At 55.7% G+C, this 23,548-nt stretch overlaps 3 protein-coding genes across 9 annotated transcripts; all 3 read right to left on the reverse strand.

The window, feature by feature from the left end:
* Window positions 1-70: 70 nt before the first annotated feature.
* Window positions 71-7,488, reverse strand: LOC128145550 (SLAM family member 5-like). Its single transcript, XM_052795816.1, has 8 exons — window positions 6,556-7,488; window positions 4,127-4,420; window positions 3,766-4,035; window positions 2,771-2,872; window positions 2,533-2,577; window positions 941-993; window positions 433-594; window positions 71-272 (listed from the first exon to the last, which is right to left on the reverse strand). Exons 1-8 carry the CDS (start codon window positions 6,605-6,607, stop codon window positions 186-188), a joined length of 1,065 nt encoding a protein of 354 aa, XP_052651776.1. The 5' UTR covers window positions 6,608-7,488; the 3' UTR covers window positions 71-185.
* Window positions 7,489-7,963: 475 nt separating this feature from the next.
* On the reverse strand, window positions 7,964-15,899 carry SLAMF1 (signaling lymphocytic activation molecule family member 1). 3 transcript variants are annotated; one of them, XM_052795814.1, is made up of 7 exons: window positions 15,816-15,899; window positions 12,580-12,906; window positions 11,946-12,227; window positions 10,775-10,885; window positions 10,032-10,117; window positions 9,246-9,413; window positions 7,964-9,119 (listed from the first exon to the last, which is right to left on the reverse strand). In XM_052795814.1, exons 1-7 carry the CDS (start codon window positions 15,877-15,879, stop codon window positions 9,063-9,065), a joined length of 1,095 nt encoding a protein of 364 aa, XP_052651774.1. In that variant the 5' UTR covers window positions 15,880-15,899; the 3' UTR covers window positions 7,964-9,062. The 3 variants fall into 3 exon arrangements, with proteins under 3 accessions (XP_052651774.1, XP_052651773.1, XP_052651775.1); XM_052795813.1 differs by having other exon boundaries at window positions 9,246-9,416; XM_052795815.1 differs by lacking the exon at window positions 9,246-9,413.
* A 97-nt stretch (window positions 15,900-15,996) lies between these two features.
* On the reverse strand, window positions 15,997-23,398 carry LOC128145551 (CD48 antigen-like). 5 transcript variants are annotated; one of them, XR_008236514.1, is made up of 5 exons: window positions 23,330-23,398; window positions 19,984-20,298; window positions 19,640-19,903; window positions 16,494-16,720; window positions 15,997-16,076 (listed from the first exon to the last, which is right to left on the reverse strand). XR_008236514.1 is itself a non-coding variant. In XM_052795818.1 (4 exons), the coding sequence occupies exons 1-4, from the start codon at window positions 20,886-20,888 to the stop codon at window positions 19,258-19,260; spliced, it is 729 nt and encodes a 242-aa protein (XP_052651778.1). In that variant the 5' UTR covers window positions 20,889-21,099; the 3' UTR covers window positions 18,556-19,257. The 5 variants fall into 5 exon arrangements, 2 of the variants coding, with proteins under 2 accessions (XP_052651778.1, XP_052651777.1); XR_008236513.1 differs by lacking the exon at window positions 23,330-23,398 and adding an exon at window positions 20,837-21,099; XR_008236512.1 differs by lacking the exon at window positions 23,330-23,398 and adding an exon at window positions 20,837-21,099 and having other exon boundaries at window positions 19,984-20,301.
* Between the last annotated feature and the right edge of the window lie 150 nt (window positions 23,399-23,548).

The following is a 23,548-nucleotide window of genomic DNA, read 5'->3' on the forward strand; positions in this document are numbered from 1 at the left end:
GGCACTTTTACATCCTCACATCGATGGCCAGGGACCGCTTGCCGACAGGCAAATTGGAGGCAGCAGTAATGGGGAGGATGCTGCAGCCCCATGGGCCAGGGCTGGGCAGAGAGGAGCACCACGCTCAGAGCAGGCTCATGGGTGCACTGGAGGGAGCCGTGTCGGGGCTGCGTCACATGGTCTGTCTAGCTGACCGACGAGTAGACACTTTTCTCATCTTGCTCCTGGCACCACACCATACCGTTGCCCATCTTCTCATCATCCGTCTGCAACTGCAAAGAGACAAAAGCTTTGCTTGGCCTCGTGGGAGCTGATCCCTCCATTGGTGAGAGAGAGGGGACCCACGGGCTTGGCTTGAAGCTCTAGACCCTGAGAAAGCCCAGTGAAGACTCGTCTGTCTCTGCCCCTTGCTCCAGGGAGCACATCTCTCACCCTGGGGTCTTGCTCATCTCCTTGCTCAGCACTGGAACCCCTGCAGGGCAGATGGCCATGAGCCTGGATGGTGAAATAGATGGGTTTGGAGGTCTCCACACTGGCATTCGGCATCTTCTTTGGGTCATCTTGCTGTGCCTTAGAGAAATTCTGCAGGTGCACCTGGGGAAAAGGTTTTTAAAAGTATTTCCAGAGTCTGGAGCTGGCAAAGGGATTTCAAAGCCTGGGTGAGCCAGGGACAGAGGCCCTGGTCATGCACTGGGAAGTGCAGGCAGGTGGCTGTGGCCATCCTGGCTGCTCTTGGACCAGCCCCAGCACTGACATGTCCCCCTTCAAGTTCCCAGGAGGAACTAACAGACAAACCCAGGGGTTGTCCAGCTACCGTCCTTCCATCCCATCCCCACCACGTGGCCCCCAGGCTGTCCCTGTCCTGTGCAGGGAACCCCCAGCTGCGCAGCCCAGTCCAGCCACATACTGGGAGGACAGGAATGAGCCTGCGTGGACTCACCTGCTGTGAAGGGCCGACTTGGGCGTACACCGTCATGTACTCTGCTCTGGCCTCTGCAAGGAGAAAAAAGTGGAAGGTCAGCGAGGGAGTGGGTTGCTGCAGCTGGGAAGGGGCTGTAGTGGGATCTCCCTGCTTGACCCATGGTGCTGCTGGGATGCTCCTCGCCGAGGGCTGGAGGGAATCTCGGCTTAAAGTGTGCCAGGCTCAGGCAAAAGCTTAGCCGTGCAGGAGCTGCAGCACCCAGCAGCCCCTTGGAGCTGATGGAGGTGTTTGCTGTGGGTCTGGGTGGAGGTGAGCATCGCTTCTCATCCCACTGACCCTCCTGCCCCGGCCGCTGCAGGAGCGGGGAGCTTGCTTCCAGTTCAAAGGACAGCAGTCGAAGGGACTTGCCAGTGAAAATCAGTGCTTTTTTATTTAAATACAAGAGCCCAGGCTGCTTTTGGAGGGTGATATGCATTTGTCTCTCCTTCATATGTTGCCACCATTGCAGCAATCGTTAGTGTCGTCTTGTTCTTTGGCTCATCAAACAGAGGTGGGGAGAGAGGATTTAAATCCTTCATAATCCCTGGTTTGGTTCAAAATGTCAGTGCCTCCCATTTGAAGTGCTGCTGCCAGCCCCACAGAGGAACAGCCATGCAGGCTTCAGCCCATGCAGAGAGGAGCGCTTCGGGGAGAGGTTTTGCCCATGGTTCCCGAGGAATGAGTTGGATCCAAATTATGGGCTGGGAGGAGCCCGTGGTCCTGGTGCTGGGTGCACCCCAATATCCTGCTTGGGCACATGCAAATGCAAAATATGAGGCAGGAACTCCCCCATTCGTGTCAGCTTTATTTCAGCTTACAGAAACAACAAAACACACACATAAAAAAAGAAAAAATTCAGCAAGATCTTTGCTGGGCATTGGCTCAGAAGTAGCAGTGATGGGCACAGCACGTCCCATCACAAAACAGCCCTGAATGTCAGGGAGAGGAGATGAGAACTGGTCCAGCGGTCTCTTCTTCCACCAGGTCTCTTGGCTGGACTTATATCCTGAACCCCTGAGTCTAGCAGAGCTGATCCCAAAGCAACATGAAGGGCACGCTTCAGTCCCTGCAGCCGCCGTTGTGGGAAACCAGGCAATGGCTGTTTCAGGCAGCAATTTCAGGCAGCAATTGCAGGCAGTGGTTGCTTGAGTTGCATGTGGTGCTGCAGGGGAGTTTTTTCTGGTCATGGGGCACACGACCCCTCATTGCTTGTCTCTGACCCCCAGTTGTCTCTTGTCAGCTTTTCCCCAAAATCCTTCTTGCTTTGGTGATCTCACGGCTGTGCTCCCAGCTCCTTCTTGGTGGGCTGGCAGGAAGTTTTCCAGCAAGAGACTGGGGGAGAGCACGGCTTTAGCCACTGCGATATCACCTGGGATCATCCCCTTTCACTCGCCTTTGTGGGTGTAGGGTGGGGGCACAGGGAGGTATCGGGGTCCTGCGAGCTGGGGTATGCTGTGGTACCAAGCCACAGTGGTGGATGATTTCCCTCCTGATCTTAAATGCGACTAGGCTATTCCCACCAGGAAAAAGGGGAAGGGAGGGAAGTGCCTGGGGGAGCCCCAAAGTCCTACCTGTGTTCATAGCCTCGGCTGCAGGCAAATGGAAGATCCTCCAGCCTGGGGGAGAAGCAACACAGGGCTCCCGTCAGCAGCGGCAACAAAAGCAAACCCCATGCAGCATCTTCAGATCTGGCTGCTGCAGCCCCCCCGGGGACCTGGGCACTGGGGCTGGGTGTATCCTCCCCTCTCAGGTCCTATCTCCTGCTTGCCAGGTCTGCAGCGATGGTTACCCACAGGGGAAGCAGCTCACCTTTGGATTTACAGTAGATTACAAAGATAACCACTGCTAAAAGCGCTCCGGCTCCAATCACCAATGCAGCCATGATTCCAGCCTGCCTGCTGGAGTAGGTGCCTTGAAAGAGAAGAAGGTCTGGTAACAACATCCCCAAAATACATCTGTCTCTTTCTGGCATCAGAGAGGGGGGAAATAGGCACGTCTCTGCTTCAACAACCCGCTGAGCCCTTCCCTGCTTCGCAGGGACCCTTGTTTCACAATGACGTGGTCCAAGACAGAAAAGAGGTGACACACTGCATAAGGACAAGTGGCTTTGCAAACAGAGCAGCAGCTGGGAGACTCCCCCCCCAGCCCCTCCATGGCCACGGCTGCCCCTGCCGATGCCCCTTTGCCCTCCAGGGACTTCATAGGTGGCTTTTTGAGGGGAGGAACCCCACGTGGGCTGGGGGCAGCAGCTGCACACAGAGTCACGCTCCCACCTCCAGCCCATCCTTGGCTCTGCCTCTCCGTTGCATGAACTGATTTAATGTTCCCATCCCAAGCCAGGACTTTTTGGGGGACACCCCACTCTCCCCAAATTCCCCAGGTGACAAAGCACATGGATGCTAAGGGCACGGCCCAGAAAGCCTGAATATCCCCCCGTGAGCTGTTTTGGGAGAAGATGGACTGTGCTGGCCTCAGGCTCCCCATCTCTCCCCTCCCCAGGCGTGGGGGTCTGGCGCAGCCGGATGCTGTTAGCTAGCTTGGGCACACTCAGACATTTAGGAGTGAGGCCAGACACAGACACGCAGTTTGGCATCTCACCAGTGGTGGGAGGGTGGCTTGTGTTTTCTGGTGGCACAAGCGACACGGTGAGGGGAGAGAACAGGGAGAGGGGTAAATGCCTCTGCCAGGGGTCTGTGTTTCTCACTTTGCACACCAAGGCACAGCTCAGGGAAAAGCTGGAGCCACTGGGAGCAGGATATGGCCCATCCCTGCCACCCACCCATGCATATTTCCATGGCTGTTACCTGCACAGAGGGCAGAAGGCGAGATGACGGTGACATTGCGGCTGCTGACAGGGTTTTGTGCCGTGCATGTGAGCGGGATGAGTGGCTTGTCCAGGGGTGACTCCTCCACCAGCACTGTGGGCCCCTCCTGCCATGACAAGCCCCCAGTGCTCCAGTTGTAGGAGATGTTGCCAGAGCCGGAGCCCAACGCAGTGCAGTGCAGGGTGTAGAGGCAGCCACCAGCTGAGCAGTTCTGCGCCACACAGGTCACCATCAGCACTGCCAGCTCCCCTGTGGGAAGTGGGGGGCTGTCAGGAAATCCCCGATCCCCCCATTTAGTACAAAGCATTAAAAAAAAAAGCCAATGCTAAAAGGCACTTACTGTACACATGCAGGATGAAGGTGGCTTTTACCCCCAAGGTCTTTGCAGTGTAGGTACCAGCGTCATCCATCCTCAGCTGGGAGATGGTGAGCGCGCTGCCGTTCTTGGGGAAGGCCAAGCGCGGCTTGTAGTTGTCGTCAAAAAACGTGGCTTCAGGAGGATCGCCGAATTTCACCGTCACTATGACATCATTGTGAAAGCTCCAGGCTGTGGCTTTTCTATCCAGGTTCTTGAGGTGGAAGGTGACAGACCTGCCCACGGCCCCAGTCACCTCTGCCCCATCGCTGGTGCATGCTGGAGAGAGAAGCCGGGCTGGAGTCGGTGTGCCCAGGGAGAGGATGCACAGCAAGCTTGGGGGCTGGCTGGTGGAGAAGGCAGGAGGGCTTGGGGAAGGGTCCTTGGCCAGAAAGAAGAGCCTCAGCTGAAAAGAAGAGCCTCACCCTGCTGCAATCACACAGCATGATGCCATGGACAGGCTGATCTATAGGGGCCAGAGCCCCCTGTGCTATCGCGCACACAGTACCTCTGTTCAGCTGCGGGTAAAGTCACAGAATGGTTTGGGTTGGAAGGCACCTTTAAAGGTCACCTAGTCTGACTCCCCTGCCATGGGCAGGGACATCTCCCACTCAATTGGGTTGCTCAGAGCCCTGTCCAACCCAACCTCGAATGTCTCCAGTGATGGGGCATCAACCACTTCTCTGGGTACCCTGGGCCAGTGCCTCACCAACCACAGCATAAAACATTTCTTCCTGACATCTGGTCTGAATCTCCCCTCTTTTAGTTTAAAACCATCACCCCTTGTCCTATCGCTACAGGCCCTACTAAAGTGTCTGTCCCCATCTTTCTTATAAGTATTGGAAGGCCACAGTGAGGTCTCCCCAGAGCCTTCCCTTCTCCCAGCTCTCTCAGCCTCTCTCCGTAGCAGAGGTGTTCCAGCCCTTGGATCATTTTTGTGTACTCCCTCTGGACCCGCTCCAACAGGTCTGTGCCTTTCCTGCACTGAGGATCCCAGAGCTGGACGCAATACTGCAGGTGGGGTCTCATCAGAGCGGAGCAGAGGGGCAGAATCTCCTCCCTTGACCTGCCGGCCACACTTATCTCTATGCACCCCAGGAGATAATTGGTTTTCTGGGGTGCAGGCATGCATTGCTGGCTTACCCAAACTCTCTGGGGCATCCGTGGGGACAAGGATGCATGCTGGATCACCGACACTGGATATGGAGAACACTGAGGAACCACTCCATTGCGGGGTGATTGCAGAAATTAGGGGATTCCTTTTTATTTTAAATAAACTAATTGCCTCTGAGGCTCTAGGCTGAGGAGGACCTGTGCTTTCGCATACCCCAAGGGCTCGTCAAGCGAGCAGCACCAGGTTCCCCTGCAGCTACGGGACACCCACGCTGCTTCCCATGTGCAAAGGGGGTGCAAGAGACAGACCCTTGAGGTGCAAGGAGGAGTTTGCAATGGCTCAGAAAGGTCAGGCAGGTTCCCTTTCATCACCGGTCCAAAAGGCCAAGCTCACCTACATGGGCAGGCAAGAAAACAGATAACCTCTTCCCCAAATGTGCAGCTGCTTCTTCCCTCTTCTGAGGAAGAATATGACATTTCCCTTATTTTGTCTACTTCCCATTTTAAAAATCAGTGCTGCCCAGTCTGGACTGGGGACAGAAGTTTTCTCCCCAGTTCCTGGAAAGGGAACTGATCCTGGCTTAGCCAGGCAGCCAGACCCCGAGGTTGTCACGTCTCCCCAGGGCTCTGCATTTCTGCTCACCACTGCCTGACCCCATGGGGATGCCTCCAGGACATTGAGAGCAGTCATCTCTTGACCGCATGGAAGGAAGAGCTGGTCGGGGAGGATAAACTTGCAGAAGGAAATTCAGCTAAAACAGCAGATGAGGACTCATCCGGTGGTAAAACCCTCCTTGAGACTGCAGGGAAGGGGCCGGGGCAGAGCCAGTGTCTGCCCATTTCCCTCTTGCCTGAAAAAAGGCAGAAAGTGTCTCCTGTTCCAAACAGCCCTAAATACCCCACAATGAAACCACAGGAACATAGAAAACTCAGAGATGACACAGTAGGGACAGACCCTGAACAAGGAGCAGAACGGTAAACTTGGTGGCTGGTGCACATCTGGCAGCAGCTGGACAGAGGCTGGGCTGGAGCTGAGACCTGATGCATTCCCTCATTAGCAGAAGGGGACCACACGAGAGCAAGAGGCCAGCACCGGGTTGCGCTGGGCGTCTTTCACCCTGGTTTGCCCAACATCCTTGGGACAAACTCCAACCCCGCCGAGCTGCACCTGCACTTGGCACCGCTGGTCCCACACAGGCCAGCCCTGTCCCTGCTCTCCCAGGAGTCCCTAAAACCACCCCAAACCCCCTGTGGGCTCCTTCCCTTCCACCACCAAGGGAAAACGAGCACCTTGTACTTACTTGCTTGGTGGAGGAGGAGGAGGGCGAGCAGCTGGCACCAAAACACGTCCATTGCCTCACGGCGCACGGAGAGGGGCTCGCCGCACACAGCATCTACTACAGATCATGCATGATAGCAAGAGGAAGATGTATGCGCCTGCACCCACACAGCTTCCCCTCCAGCGGCTGATCACCACAGTGACATCAGGCAGTGACATCATCGCAGTGACGTGACAGACATACCCTGTCTGGTACCAGAAGGGGTATGACAAGAAGGAAAATCCCACATGCATAATGAAAACTTGAGCTGAAAAACTCCATTTTGAAGGAAAGATGAGTGTGGCAGCTGGGACAAAGAGAATCATCACGGCCATGTGTGACAAGTGTCCCAGCTCTTCTATGGGAACCAGCTCTAAGAGAGGGGTGTCGTGGAGACCATTGCAGGTCAGTGCCCAGGAGCACGCTGGTGCCCATGGACCGATATCACCAAGGGCATCCTTCATAAGGGATGCTGAGATCCAAACTCTCCCATCCCCTCAAACTCCATCCCCCCTAGACAGGACAGCTGAATGACAACTGCAGGGAAACCAGCCACTTCCCTAATTCAGATTATTCTGGGAAGTAGCATGACACCGATGTCATACTGAAATTCAGGTAGGGGAAGCGTGCTGGACAAGCTGGGGGATGTCAGGCTTTAAAATAACCCTGGTTCCTCTACCCCAGCAAGGAAGTGGGGGCTGCTGTTGCCCTTCAGTGCTGTGGCAGGGGCTGCCTCCCCCTCTCAGCCAGAAATTCAGCTTTAAATAGTCCACTTGGAAGATCCTGAACTCCTAAAAGCAGCTTGTGTTTCACAACACCCTGGCAGGGGGGCTGAGATGAGAGGCACAAAGAGACGCTCTGAGGGATGAGCTACCCCATAACCCCCCTTTGCCACCTCCAACCATCACCTGGGAGCTGGGGGGGAGGTCCTGTGGCATCGTGTCTCAGTGCTCCTCTGCAATGGCAATATTAGCAGTTTTATTTGAACTTTTCCCCATATTGAGCATCTGACGACCCCTCAGAGCCATGGGGTGGGCTGCAATGAGTGCGCGCATGCCCGGGCTGTGCGTTGCAGGGTCAGGCACCTTCCCCATTATTCTGCAAGGACCAACACAGGTAGCACTGGGCTCCATCCTGCACAAGTGCCAGGCACAGAATTTGGGGCTTTTGCACCATTTTAGAGGCAGAAGGGCAAGTGTGACCTTGCCCTTCCCTGGATCCCCCCCAAGCTCCTTGGGGAAGCGGTTGCTTTGCGGGCAGACTTTTCCAAGGAAGCTGCTCAGCTGGTTTTCTGTTGCAATGAAAGAAGGAAGCTAGGGAGGTGCAAAAACACTGATTTCTCTTCCCCCTAAAGCCTGATGCAGCGTCTGACACACTCCTCCAGCAAACCTTTCCAAAACACTTTACTATAAATTTATTTTCCTTTCCCTTAGCAGCGGCACACAAGATCAGCCCTACTGTACGAGCTGAGTTATGTTTGGATTATAAAATAGCTCGGACTCAGGGGGGAGTTGGAAAGATTTTACAGCCTTGGTCCCTCATCCAGGCCATCTCCAGCATCCCCACACCAGATATTTCTGAAGGGAGGTCGGGAGCTGCTGCAGGCAGGGGGTGGCCAAGGCACAGGCAGGGGCTGCCTCCCCCTCAGCCAGAAATTCAGCTTTAAATAGTCCACTTGGAAGATCCTCGCCTGGTCCCGTAGTCATCCCGTAGTGGAAAAGGATGGGGATGGAAAAGTGCAGTGGAACGCAGCTGAATCTCCAAGCATGGGCATGGGCTGCCGGTGACCCCAGTGCAGGAGGCAGCCAGGGCTGGGCAGGCACCGGGCAGGGCTCAGCCCCAAGGGGACTGCAAAACTTTCTTCAGTGCTTGGACCAAAACCCAGGCATTTTGTAACCAGTTGCTGAGCAGAGGTCAAAAAACAAAACTCGTTTCTGATTTTTTCTCCGCTGCCATTGAACCCACATCCCTGCACATCACCAGTGTTGCTGGCTGCCAGGAGCTGGGGGCTCCCTCTATCGAAGCCGGGGGCCACAGGATGAGGCCATGGGGTGAAAACCCATGGGGCCGGGATGAGATTGGGATGCAAACCTGCTCTGGCCACGCTTGCCAGTGCTGCCTCACTGTGCTGACAAGGCTCACCCTTCCCCTCTGAGGCACCGATTCTCTCTCCCTCACTTATGCCCAGCTGCGGGGTTGTATCCGGAGCCCCTCGACCCTCTCCCGGTGCTTCAGCATCTTGCCGGCCACCCTTAGCCACAACCTGGGGAGATTTCTTGCCTGGCTTTAACCCTGCTCTTTGCTCCACCGTCCTTCACCTCCGCAGCCATCGTTGCAGCCCCAGCTTGGCTGCAGTGGGGGGTCGGTGCGTGCCAGAGGGTTTTGCCCCGATTCCCTAGGGACAAGCATCCAGTTGGGAACGTGGATGTCAGTGCCCGGCAAGCAGAGGCGGAGGCTGGGCTCGGCTGCTGCCCACTGCCTGGAGAGGCTCAGGCCATGGGCATCATCACGCTGGCGTAAACTGTCATGGGCTCCTTGTCGGGGCTCTGCAAGCAAGGATCAGGGAAGTAAAGGGGTCAGCGAGGTGCCTGAGCTGAGGAGGGGAGGCTGTGGGTTGCCCCATGGTGATGCCCAGCCAGGGCGATGACCTGGTGGGGGGCAGCCACCCTTACCTGCGAGAGGGATGGGTAGCCCTGCGGGGCAGACGGCTCTGCCAGGCAGCTGTGTGGGGGTCGTGGGGCTCTGCCGGGGGCTGGGGCTGTGTCCGGGGGCAGGCCGGTGGCTGCAGCGTAGATGGTGGTGCAGGAGGGGTGCTCGGCGGCAGGGACCCCTTTCTGCTTCTGCTTGGAGAGTGAAGGACGAGCAGCGGTAGGCAGCTTGCCACAGGGGCCCTTCCCTCCCTCCGCCCTACATGGACCCACTGTTTCCTCCTCAGTTTGCGCTGAGCAGGACTTGGGGAGGGGGGAAAACCACACAGTCTGGCCCCAAAGCCACCCTGGGCTGCTGGGGGCTGGGGAAGTTGCAGCACCCAACCTTATTCCCAGCAATTCCTAAATTAATGGTGACTGGGCTGACTCCTAGAATGGCAGGGATGGGTGACCCCAGGGACCCCGTGGCCACCCCAGTGTCCCTCCCCACCCCGCCCACAATTTCACCCTCTCCCTTGCCAGCCACAGGGCTGTGTTGACACCCAGTGGTCAAAGCCCATCACAGAGGGTGCTGCAGACCAGCGAGGAGGCACCCAGCAATGACCCAGAGCTTTGGGTGCTGCTGCTGCCCAAAGCCAAGCTGCCGCTGTCCGAGACCCCCACCCAAGAAACCCTGGCAGGGTCATGCCCGCGCTCCCCACCAGCTGCAGCATTCGGGGTCCTATTACTAAAGGAGCATTTCCATCACTAAAGGAGCATTTTTCCACCCAGGTGCTGAGGCCAGCTGGGGTCATGCTGGTCATGGGTCACCTCCACCCGCTGCACTTGGGAGTAGATGGTGTGCACTGCATTGTCCTCGGCGAGTGGCAAGTGCTCCTGCTCCTGCTCCTGGCTGGCTGCAGGGAGATAAGCAAGTCACCAAGATGCAAGGGGAGCAGGGGCTGGGGGGGACCCCAGTGCTTTGCAAGCCACATCCTGCTCCTGTGCTCCAAGGACAGCAAGGGTGAGCCCATGCTGGATTCATCCCCAGCACAGTGCCTGCTGGCTGGACCCGGCTGCATCCATATCGCTGTAGCCGCCCAGCCGCAGTCGGAGGATTTCTGGCTGCCACAGGTCAGCTTTGCAAATCTGTCATTACACAGGGAATGGGAAGGGGGAGCACGGCCCGGCTGAGGCACTCATAGAGATAAGGTGCTCTCTAATTTGGGCTGGGATCATTCAATTCCCATTGAGACCGTGCAATATGAGCTTAGAAGCCCATCATCCGGGTAGAGTGTTGGATATCATGTGCAGGTTCGTTTCTCTTTTTTTTCTTTTTTCTTTTTTTTTTTCTTTTTTAAGCTCGTTTCCTTCCTGCCTTTTACTCTGTGCTTCAAGAGAAACAGGTTTCGCTCATCCCAAGGGCCAGGGTACTCGGTAGACAAGGTGCCCGCAGGAATTAGCCCCTTGGTCCATTCACTAGGGCTGGCTGGGCGCAGCTTCTGTCCCCCCGCAAGGCTCACCCCACTCATGGACCACCAACTGCCCCAGCACCCCTCCCTTCTGGCACTCACCGATTGGCGTGGCCAAATAGGCAGCCACAAACACTCCAGTGAGGACCATCACTGCAGCAATGGGCACCGCCACCATCAGCACAAGATGCTCTGTCCTCAGCTCGGCATTGCCTGGTATGGGGGGCAGAGAGAGGAGGGGGGTCAGCCACTGGCCCTGGGGCCCAGGGTCACCTAGAGCTGAGCACAGCAGGCTGCTAAAATCTTTCTTCATCTCATCACCTAATTTTGGGCTGATGATTTCAGTAGAACAGGAAACAAGGGGCAGGAAGTGCTTCTCTTGCAAAGCTCTCTTTAATCGCCTCCAGACAGCAACAGTCAGCAAAAAGCCTGCTGAGGGCCAGACAAAGCTCTCAAAACATCGCTGGTGGCTTTATGGAGGCCTGCGGGGAGGCAGCCCCTTTGTATAATGCCCTTGCATTGCAGGTGTGTGAGAAGAGGGCCCTGGGACGGAGCTCTGCAGCTCCAGCTGCCAGCTGGGCTCCCACCGCCGGGAGGCACCCAGGGTGGCCCCGCTCCTGGACCACTAACGGTGACACCACGCAGGGGTGTCCCTCAGTGCAAGGGGTTTTGGGGCAAGGCGGGTTGAGAAACAAGCCTGAAACCCTCCTGGAGCATCTCATTTCAGCACCTCCTTTTCCTAAGCAAAAGTCCTGACCTTTTTTCCCATGGGGATGTTTTCTCAGCACAGGTCACTGAGAGAGCCCCAGCAGAGGTGTGACTTCACCTCTGGGTCCCCAGGGAAAGGGGCAGCCACCATGCTTCCCAGCCCCGCGAAAGTCCCCCATGTCACAAGGGAGTGCTAGAAAATCCCAGTGAGACAGACCGTGACTTTTGCCCCAAGAGCCTCCGAAGGGGAAGTTGTCACCGAGGTTTTTATCCTCCCCAAATCACCCAGCATATGAGTCTCATGCATTTAAAATGAGCCTCAAGCACTGGGGCACAGTGAGTGCAGTGGCCTGGCTGACCGGGGAGGCAGGTGGGACCTGCAGCTCCGTGACCGGCATTTACAGGAAGGACTCAGCAACCCTGGGCAGGTGACACAGCAGCCACTTTTCTTGCAAAAGGCTCCTTTGAGGTTGCCTAAAGCAGCATGAAAAAGAAGTCCCCTGCAAAGCAAGAGCAGGACTAGGAGGCTGGAGAGAGCCACATCGGCAGCTGGGGACTTACTTACCCCCTTGCTCATAGCTGCACTCGGAGAAGTTGAAGGCAACAACCCGGCTGCTGACTGGGTTGCTGGCCGTGCAGGTGCAGGGGATGCTTGTGTTCTGCAGGGGATAGGAGAGGTGCAGGAGGCTGCCATTGCGGGAGCAGAGCCCCAAGGTGCTGGTGTCCCAGCTGCCCCAGCTGTAGGAGACTTTGTCCCCTTGCTCCGCCGTGCAGTTGAGGGTGACAGTGCAGCTGCCATTGGCCAGCACCCAGCTGAGGATCTGGATGCTGGGATCAGACACCGGCTCTGGAGAGAGGGAGGGAGGGAAGGGGTAAAAGTTTGTGTCTGGGAAAGGATGCAAACGTTGCCTTGGCCCCTGCCTGGGAAATCCTGCTGGCCTCTCCTAAATCCCCGGGAGATGGAGAGGAACCGGTCTGGCCCCAGAACCACTGCAAACAGCATTAGGGAGGGACATGGTCTGTACGTACCCAAAGGCTCCTGAGGGTACCCAGATGGGGTTGAAAGACTCACTGCAGCACCTTGACATCAGGGTGGGCATCTCCCACACCTCCTTGACCACCACCCACCTCCCAGACCTGCTCCCAGCACGAGAGGCTGGGAGCACCCAGCACTGTCCTCCCAAAGCAGCGTGTCTCACCATACACCTCCAGCTGTATCTGCCAGACTTTCTCCTCCGGCCCCTTGCTGACTATGTACTCGTAGAGCTGCCTGTCCTGCCGCTTGGTGTTCAGGATCTCCAGGGAGAAGTCCAACTTGTGGAAGCGAGTTCGTCCCTGCATGTAGTTGGTGTAGTTGCCATCTGAGTACTTGAGCAGGACAAGCTTCCTCTGTGGGTCCTCTGTGTCCCGCTTCCAGACGGCTGCCCCAAAGCGCAGGGTGAGGTCCTGGAGTTCAGGGGGGATCCGCAATATTGTCGCCTTCCCCAAGGTGCCCAGCACAGTCTCCCTCGCCCCGCGGCCCATGCCTGGCAGGAGACCAGAGAGAAGGGCTGAGACAGGCAGGGAGGCACAGGATGGCTCAGAACGACCATGTCCCCCACCCCCCGCCCCCATCCCGGCTCTGCTGGAGGAGGGCGGATGCCCACAGAGCTGCAGTAGCCAGCGATGGCTTTGGACCCACCCTGGTAATCCACAGATTGGGGACAGCTTGGGTTGTGTGAGACAAATGGGTCGAAAATTGAACAGATTATCGAACCACATTTTCAAGCTCTGGATTATCCACCACATCCTGCACCAGTGATTGCTGGCAGGTGGGAACATGAGTTGCACTGTAAATCAGGGCTCAGTACGAGCTCTGCCCCATGCCCACCTCACAGGACCATCCCCAGAACCAAAGGAGCGACCCCCAGCCCTTGGCCCCACATCCTTGACCCTGAAGGATGTGGGTTGAGGGCTTGGCTCAGGAGCCGGAGGGGAAGCGTTGCCTTCCTCTGCTCCTCTCCTGGAGCAAGGCGAGAGGGTCTTTATCTGCATCAGCCTCAGCATTCTCCTGCATCAGGCACCGCTGTGCGCAATGGCCGAATCCTGGTTTAAGGCTCTGGACTTTCTGTTGGCACAACAGCAGCCAGCCAGAACAGTGAAATATCACCCCATGGAGCCGGGCTGCCTCAAGCAGGGGAAGGCGCTTGTGGTCCCAGTGTGGTGGGGATGCTGGTCCTGGGAGAAGGGTGCTGGCTGTGGTGGGACCAGCCCGGAGAAGTCCCAGTGACACCAGGGCAGTCCAGAGGGAAGCGATGCTCAGTGGTTCTTGGCCAAAGCCTGCAGTTGGGTGCATGTCATGGCACCCATCTCCCTCAAGCACCTCAGCGCCAGAAACCTTCAGTGGGACTTTTCTTGTAGAAATTGCAAGAATTTGGAGGTGGGCTCAGGTGTAAATCCCAGGTTGTCCTTCTTCTGGTCGAGGTGGTCCCAGGTGCATTTCTTGGTGGCCACAGAAAAGTGCTCTTAAGAAGAGTGCAAGCATCTCCCACGTGTCCTGAAGCATCTGAATCACCCGGATTTCCTGGAGGGCATGCAGGAGGATCTTCTCCCCCAAACCCTTTCCTGTCTTTTGCTGCAAGGCAGTGATTACCCACACCCCTGAGCAAACAAGTTTGTTTGCACAGGAAACAGCATGGGAAGAAGTGCCAGCTCACTGTTGCTGCCAGCCACCCTGAACATGGAAGGGACCCCACCGTGTCACCCCCACATTTCCTATCGACTTCTTTCCATTGGGGCGAGGCTCTGCCCCAGAGCAGAAAAGAAAAGAGGAGGAGCTACCCCAGAAGAACAGGTCTAGAAAGGCCCAGATAAGCCCAGTATCTGCCTCTCCTGTGGCACATATGGTTCCAGTAAAAACTACAGAGTAAACACTCTCCCTGCCACCATCCCAAGTGAGTGGCATCACTTATTTTTGGCCCTTCCATGGCATGAAACACAGTAGTTTCTGAGCTGTGCCTGTGGGCTGCATCTCCCCAGCATTGAAGCAGCCATGCGGACATGGTCATCATCCCCCAGAAGCCCCACGGTCTGTCTGACCCAGTACCTCATATATTTTATGCTGATACATTTACTGTAAAGCCCAGCATGCAGACGGATGGTGTATTTTCTCAGCAACATGTGTTTTTGACACACAGCAGTTAGGCTCCTCATTAATTACCAAATGGAAAAGTCCTTTTTACATCACATTAGAAAAACCCTCTACCCCAGAGAGAAGCACCTCCTTTGCAGGGAAGACGACTCATCTGAAGCAAGACTGCAGGAGGAGGGATGTAAAGAGGTCTGAAACCATCTGTACTGAAGCCCAAATGGAGGAAGGTAAGCGATCCGCACAGGCACAGCGCTAGGTCCAGAGCAGCCCTCGCATCAGGTATTGGGTTCATGGGACTTTCAGTGTGCTGGCTAGGCAGAAAACCCCAGGGGGATTTTCAAGGCAGGTATTCTAGTAACAGTGAGCCAGCAGAGCTGAGGAGAAGCCCCAGCTCTGCCAAAGTTGCTGGTTTTCTGGCCAAGCCCTTCATTTGATACCCCTAATTACACAGATGCAGTGGCAGAGGGCTGACGGGGCTGCAAGGACACACAGCATCCCCAGGGAAGGGGAACGGACATCAGACTGGGACCAAGAAGAGTGTCAGGATTAGTCACAGCTCCCTTTGCTCTGCTCTGCTCAGGGGGCCCAACTCACCCGAGTGCTTTTGCGCAGGCTCACTACCACTGAAACCAATTTTGCAACATCCTCCCGTAACTGCCGACGGGCTGGGAGGAGAGGACCCAGGAGCCCTGGTGGGTCCAGGTGGTCCTCACTGCCTGACCAGCTGGTCTGGGGGGAATTTTGACTTGCCTGGGACACCATCATCCCCAGGACACCATCCACAGCCAGCCAGGGCTCTTCGGGCACCCAGAAAACAACCATTGCCCCACTGCCAGTCCCTTTCCACTTGGCTTATACACATTTTATTGCTTGGGTACCGTCTCCCAGCACACTGGCACCTCTTGATCTGAGACACTTGGTATCGCAGAGTGAGACAATCCACCAAGGACCTTCATCTCAAGTATCTCAATTCACATCTGGTACTAAATTATTTGCTCAGTGCTATTAATACCCCATTAAAACACACGGTAGAGTGCTTCACTATTGCAGCTACATTTTGTCCATCACCATCTTTGTTCATCATCTTTCATACTCTCCTCCCTCAGCCTGACTAGTAGGAGCATATTAGGGATGCACCACACATCCAGCTTGGAGTTGCGAGCCATTTATCTTTTACATGCATATTTATACTCAATCTGCCCATCCGCCTGGCACACAGCTCATGATTTCTAAAGGTCTTAATATCTGACAAAAATCCCCAAACAATCCAACCCAAGTATTGCACGGAGAGGAAAATATACATACCCCAAACACGGCCAAGAGAGATCAGCAGCCAGAGACACACGCTGCAGCCCATGCCTTGGTTCATGGAGCCTCTGCTGCAGTGGAGTTAATATCTACTGCCAGGCTCATTATAAGGACAGGTGTACTCAAATCAGAGACGATGCCTTGGGCCATGTGTTTCCTGTTTTTGGCTGAATAACTCTTTTTTTTTTTCGTCAGTGGAAAGTATTCAAAGCACTGAGTCGTGCTGCTGAACGCTTCACCAGAGTCAGCCCAAGAGACCTGCAGAAGGAAGCAGAGCATCGATTTATAGTTTGTGCCAGAACTGCATCATCCTGCCACAGGTCCTTAACCCAACGGCAAAAGAAGAGGAAACGACCAGCAAGTTAATCATTTCACATACAGTAACAGCTTCCCGGGGCTGTACAGAGCCTTCAAACCCTGCTACCACAGCGGGGGCGGGCAGGCGGCCGCTCCCCCCACGTGGCATCGTCCCAACCGCTGCTGTTCAATCCCCGTGCTGTGGGGCTGGTACCCAGCACGAAGCTCACCCAGAGAGACGGTGTGCACTTGTGCTCACAGCCACAATGCCCACCGGTGCAGGAAAACCCCAAATATTCTGGGATAAACCCATACTCCTACTTTGGGCTGCATGGGATCTACAGCGAGGAGGAGTATGGGTGGTCTTCAAAAACTCACTGAGGAAAAGCCCAATCCTTGTTCTCAGGCTGAGTGCTCAGGGAGGTGATCTGGACTTCAATTTGCCATCGTTCAACACCATAGTGGGTGCTCAGGGATGGGGACAGTCACCCGTCCTGCTGGTGTCCCCCTCCGGGTGGGCATGGAGAGGGGACTGCACCCTCCCGCACTCAACGGAGAGCTGGGGATGGGGAGCACAGGGAAAACACCGCTCGCTTGTTCCACTGCTGAAAAGGGGTGAGAAAAGCTTGGTTGTTTTTCTGGTTTTAGTGGAATGAATTATTCATCTCCGTCGGTGCTCAGCCCGCGCAGCTTTAAAATAGGAGAATGTTTTTTTCCTATTGCTTTCTTCAAGTTTTCATTGCTTTATTTGGCTTTGAGAAAAGAGCAGAGGCAACAGCACAAAGCAGGAATTCCTCCACTGTTTTAAACCAAATTTGAGTGCCACAAGGAAATAAAGGGTGATCTTACAGCCCACCGCTTTTCAGTGGAGACAAGCTCCAAGAGTTTTGTTGCCAATAAATTATTTCTAATGATAAAAACCCTAAAACCACCCCAGCATCCTGCTAGGCCGCTCCTTTCCTGCTCAGAAAGCATCTGGCTGAGAAAAGAAAAGAAAAAAAAAAAAACAAAACCAAGCCATTTCCCAATAATCAGCACTTTGCTGAAGGGAAGAGCTCCGCAGAGGCCTGAAAAAGAAAGGATGAGTAAGAGCAGTATGAAGGGACTCAGCTCCTTTTCTTGCCACGCGCACACAAGGAGCTTCGGCTCAGCTGAAACATGGCGGTGGTTCCTACCAGAGGCAGCTGGCTCCCAGACCGAATGCTTGGCCAGATGGTAGAGGGGCAAAGACATCGCCTAGGGGTATTTTGCAGAGCAGCAAGCTTCCCCGGCACAAATCCCACCTGAAAAGTTGGTGGTCAGGACAGGGGTGTCCAGTGGATGGGCTCCTTCAGCTCAGCCCCCCAGGTAGGGCAGCAGGATGGTCCCCAACCTTCCCCTTGCCACAGATAGGCGCCCCGCACTTGGGTACAGGCTGTGCCAGCATGGAGAAGACTGTTGATGGCAATCTGGTCCAGGAAAACTATAAAATGCCAGTATCACCCATGGGGCCCTACCACAGCAGCATGCCCCAGGCTGGGCTGGCACCAGCCAGGAGAAATGGGAAAAATTATTTAATAAGCAAAACCGTCAAGGAAAAAAATCCTTCCAGGAAGCACCTGGGGGCACAAAAAACATACAGGCAGTCACAGAAAAACCTCCTTTAACTGAAAATAATGATCCTAAATGCCTTTACTTTCCCCATCAGCTCAGGCTGAAGTCTCCTGGCTAGAAAGATGACTGAGGCACAGCACCAGGCTCTGTATTTATTCATCACGGGAGGTTTTATGATGATGCTGTTGCTCAGTGGTCATCTTGGATTTTGTCAGAGGCAGAAAAGCCCCAAACCTCCATATGGGAATGGACCAAGACCCAAGCAAATATTTTCAAGGGGGGGAGATTTCTGCAAAAATATACATTGGTGCTAAAACCATCAGCCACATGGCAGGAATTACCCCGAGCTGCTCATTAGACCCAGGAGCTTGAACGACTCATGCTCGTTATTGATTTTTCAAATGAGCCGGCAAGGTCCCTGTTGACCCCTTGATGAATCTGCCCTTAGGAGTCTTTGCTTAAAGATGGCTCTGGAAAGTGATGCTTCTTGGGTTTTACAGAGGGTAGAGCCTGGTTCTCCCTTTTCTTGGGCTGGTTTGCTGGAGCTGGCAGGAGCAGCAGCATCCCAGGGCTGCGGTGGCCCTGAGACATGTCCCCGTCCCTCCTTGCAGGTTGAGGGACTGTCTCCACCGCTCACAAGACACATCCTCCCACACCAATGGGCCTGTGTCCCACCATCCAGAGCCAGCTCCTCCCATGGGGGACAACTGTGGAAGGGCTTCTGTCCCCAGCAAGGGCGTTGGGGAGGGAAAGTGGGTCCCTCCATCATCTCCCCAGTCCCTGAGCACCCTCTGTGGCCAACCCCAGCCCAGAGGAGAACGCAGAACAGGCACCTAAAAAGGTGGTGTTTAAGGTTAAAATTAATTTAATGTATACACAGACACATTTCTGAAGGCAGAGGCCATACTCGCCCTGCTGAATACTCCCTTGCAGAGAAAGCCACCTTAGCAGCTCTCCCCCCTCAAGATGTTCTGGTGCTCCAGACCTGGAGGTCAGGCAGCACCCAGTTGCATCCATGCCAGTGTCACTGGTTTCAGGCTAAACACATCATGTACTGTCCTGCACTGTCACGCTGCTCATCAGCGCCATAAAGGGCATCATCAACAGCAGGCAACGGCCAAGGATCCCTCCGAGTCCATGGGCACCCCTGGGAAAGGCTCAGATTGGGTCTCCCCACAGATCTCAGGGCTGGGGAGAGGAGGATTTCCAAGAAGTTAACCATGAACTTAACAATTTAGATTGCCAGGGTTCTTGAAACACCATTGCAACAGTGTTCATCCCGGTTTTGTTCAGAACTGGAGAACATGACCTCTGATTGAAGCAAAGTAGAAAAGGTGAGGAGGGAAAGTGAAGCACGGAACTACCCTGAAGGCAGCGGCAGAGAGGCCAGAGCCTGGGCTGGTGGGAAGCAGGTGGGTGCTGGTGTAACTGACACTGGTTATAATGGTTCCCTTGAGCAACCGCATCATTCTGCATCCAGCCAGTTTAGGGACCTCATCCAGGCACTGGGGGTGATGAGATGAGGAGACATGTCAATCGCAGAGCATCCTTAAGCCAGACTGAGGAGGAAGAAGAGGGGGAGGAGGTGTCCCAGGACCACCAGCATGCTGGTGGTGGTGCAGGCTGCAGCAGCGGAGGACTCACCTGGAGGCAAAGAGAGACCTGGGACATGGAGAGGGCTGTGAGCTGTCCAGCCCTGGCAGGGGACCCCCCCCGATCCCCTCCCCAGCTGGGCTCCTGCCACCCACCAGCCCACGGTGCAGGGGGAAAAGGCACCCACCACTCCTGACCCATGGGCCACCTTCAGCCTTGCAGGGACTCACTGTCCTCAGGGTCATCACCACTGCTCTGGGGACCCTCCAAAGCCAAGGCCACCTTGCAGCCCATCCCACCCGAGTTTTGCCATTTCATGTGTGAACCGCAGGCGGTACCTGTCCAGGAACAAGGGTGCCTGTAGGTCAGTGAGGCATTGTTGGAGGAGACGGGGTTGCTGACTTTGCAGGTGTAGGTTTCTATCAAGGGGTCAAAGGAGACATGCTGCTCAGAGGCACCCGCATCCTCCAGCGGGAGCTTGCTGGGGGGGATCCACTCGTAGGCCACCCCTTCGAGCCCCACTGAGCACTCCAGGGTGGCTTTGCACCACGTCGAGTCACCCCTGATCACTTTGGCGTTCACAGTGGGCTTCGGGACCAGCTCTGCAAGAGGCAGCGGGATGTCACAGCCACCCTGTCCCCCCACGGGGTGCTGGGACAACCCTCCCATTCTCCCAGCTCACCGTACACTGTCAGAAGGATGTTTTCAATGTGCTCCTTGCCCACCTCATCCTCCAGGTACACCTGGTACATGCTGCTGTCATTTTTCTGCAGGCAGCTGATTTTTAGGGTGTTGTTGGGGAAGAGCTCCAGGCGTCCCTTGTAGGTGCTGTTGGCATACCAGACCTTCCCCCTGCTGTCCCGGCTGGCAATCTTCACCGAGTTGTTGCGCCGCCAGTGGATTTGGTGATAGGAGGTCTGGGTTTGCAGTCTGGGGCTGAGATATGCCACCCCATGAACAGCCCCTACCACCTCCAATGGACCGTGTTGTGCCCAGGCTGCTGAGAAAGCAGAGATTGGTACTGCTTGGCCAGCCAGACACAGCCCACTCTTCCCTGGAACTCATCCCCAGGGACCTCCATTCCTCCCAGACACATGAAAAATGCAAATAACCCATTTGCTCACTAATTCCTAACAGCTTTGCGCTCTCTTGGCCTTGGAGGCATGTGGCATGAACAAGCCCTACAGCTGGCAGCGGAATTTCCACCTCCCCACCCTGAGCATGCAACCACCCAGATGCCCTGGTGGGGTTTTTTTTTCCCTCTTTGCTTTCATTTTTGGGGTCCTTTCACCGCTCCAGGCTCACCCAGAGCAGCCCCTCAACCCTCAGCTTGGTGGTGGTGATGCCAGGGGCTCCCACAGGAAGGGAGCCAGTGGGTCGCACCTTGGGCACAGTGCTGGAATGGGAAAAGCCAGGGGAGAGAGCAGGGACGGGGAGGGTTTACCTGCAGGCACATCCCCAAGGTCCCCCACCATCCCCAAAGCCATCTCCCCCCCAACCCGGCACCCTCACCCCCAGAGAACCCACCGCCATACTTTGCATGATGAAGAAGAGGAAGAGGAACACCCTTGTAAGCCCCATCGCCATCTTCTCTCTGCGTCTGCACCCAAACCCCAGAGTGGAAATCCTCCTCACCAGGCAGCTGCTCACCGAAGACCCCCCAAGTCTGCAGCCCCTTGCCACTGTCCCTAAACCCAGGGCCAGGAGGGGGGGCTCTGCAGGAAGGGGGCTGGCTGTGCGGCCACGCAGCTGGGAGGTGACATGAACCCACCACACTTCCTCCACCACTTCCGTCTCCCTTAAGAGAAGTCACCCGCACAGGGTTTGGGGGAGGTTTGTGACGCCGTCCAGTGGGCAGCCAGGAAGAACAGGCACTGCACCCCTGAGCCTCCTTGAGGAAACCACGCACAGCACCCCATGGACCCCTGAGCCTCCCTGGGGACACCACGCACTGCACCGCATGGATCCCTGACACCCCCACCCCCCATCAGAGTCACCCCGCTATCCTGACAGTAAATGAAAAGCAGACCCCAAGGGTCACATCTCCCCTTTACAGCTGCTGTAACCAACCCACAGGGTTCCCATTTGTCCACCTGCAAACCCAGGTCTGTGTCCTCACCAAGGTCTGGCCCCTGGACATGCCATTGAGCAGCCCCAGCTTGAGTGGGGACCACTGGCACCAGCCTTCAGGGTGTCCCCATGATCCCGGTTTGCAGGTGAGAAGGAGATAGGAGGGATGACTTGCTGATACTAAAGCACGTGCCACAGCCCAGCATGCTGGCCTCTGACCAGGGCAGATGCTTAAAATGATTTTAATTACAGCCTGGATTCCTTTCTGAAAGACAACATTTCAGGGCCTTTGTCTGGCACCGGCCGAGGGGTATGTGGGGCAGCGAAGCCAGCACAGCCCCCACATCGGGGGCAAACAGCTGCCGGCATCTTCCCACGCACCACCCCAGCCACGAGTGAGGACTGCAGGGGCCAACCCCGGCCATGAACAAAGGACGACGGCAGCACCCGCTGAGCCCTGACCCAGTTTAATTTCAGCCCTGAGCAGTCCCCGTCCATTGAAGAGGAGATTCGATGTCAGCACAGGGAGACGTTAGTATAAGCACGCCAGCAGGCACGCAATGATGCTATGGCCAGACCACTGGCACCAAGTCAGTGGCACTGTGGTGCCAAGCACCCACCGGCTCATCCCCACGCCTGATTACACCATGCTGATAGAAATGAATGGAGATGGGAAAGCAAACTTCCCTGGCAGGGAGCAAAGTGCTGCCTCAGCGCTTGCAGCAAGTGCTGCAAATTATCTCCAATATGCAAAAGCAGGTCATTAGCATAAATTACAGCCCCGTGATGGAGCGTGGCTTTGGCAGGAGCCCTATGTGTTGATGGATGCAGCAGCCCCCAGGCTCTGTGCTGTCGCCTTCAGGCGTTTCTGCTCGTCAGGAGCATGGGGACCAGGTGTTTTGGGCTGCAAAGGGGCTGAGATGTGGCTCCTGCTTTAGCCCCTGCTCCCAGGCAGCAGCCACAGCCCAGCAAGGACAGCCACCACATCCCCAGCACCTGCGCTAAAGGATTTCCATCCCCTCCATCATGCCTGAACTTTTCCCACTGAATTCAGCGGGCCACAGGCCCCGCTGCCGCCTGCCACGTGCAGAGGGGAATGCCCTTACAGTGCAAGAAGTATTCGACTCACACCTGCACATCGTGAAAAGCAGAGCATAGGGCTTGGGATGGTGTAAACCAGCCCAGCACTGGTGGCAGTGCCGGCATGCTGAGACTGAGTCCCCATCCATGCCAGCCCAGCCCCCTAAATTCCCTTGTTGTGGCAGCCAGACACCCCCTCCCTCCCTGTGCCAGCCTCCTAGCACAGCTCCGGTTAATGATCCCAATTAATGCTTGTTTCACAGGGAGCAGCCACAAAGCTATTTTGATCCAGGGACTCGGGCAGGAGAGGAGCATTGCGGAGCCACCATTGCTCCCCATGCTGCCATCAAAGTGCCACGTTTCATTTTCATCCCAAAGAAAAGCCCTTGATCTTGCCTTTGGGAAGATCTTTGAAGCCAGAGCCCTTCTTTCTCCACCTCCTCCTCCCATGGCCACTCGTGCTGTAGGAGCATGGGATAACTTAGGTGGGAAGGGACATGGCAGCGTCTCTGGTCTCAGCTCACCATGGGGCATCCGGGGCCGTGCCCAGCCCAGCCAATGCAGGCAGGGACCATCCTGCCCAGGGCCACCTCTCCCCTACCCGACACACGTGGCTGAAACTCTGCAAAGTGCATCTCTGCACGAGATTCTGATCACTTCAGAGGGTCCCGAGCCACAAACAAGGCAATTCCCACTTCCTCCCTGTGCCCGAGGTACACTTTGGGCTATAAATAGCCAATTAAGCTAATTAAACAAGCACCATAATGCCTCATACAGTTCAGCTTATATTAGTGCCTAAAAATAAATTCCCAAGGTCTATCAAACCTGTCAAGACCTATAAAAACCCACAAGATCACACACTGGCACTAAACACATACACATCACACGTGTCCTCTTCCCCCACGACACCGCCTGTCCAATTTCACATCCATCTCCTCCGAAGACAGGTTTCCATCACCAAGTCTTTCCTCCTTCCCTCACAGGAAAGCCTCCAAGGCACAGCTGGGGTTTGCATCCTTGCAAAAACCCGCATCTGACCATTCCCATTCCGAGCAAGACCCCAGCTTTCCTGGTTGGGGTCCTGGTGGGTGCTGGAG

Source organism: Harpia harpyja, chromosome 9, assembly GCF_026419915.1.
Source record: "Harpia harpyja isolate bHarHar1 chromosome 9, bHarHar1 primary haplotype, whole genome shotgun sequence".
NCBI lineage: Eukaryota > Metazoa > Chordata > Aves > Accipitriformes > Accipitridae > Harpia > Harpia harpyja.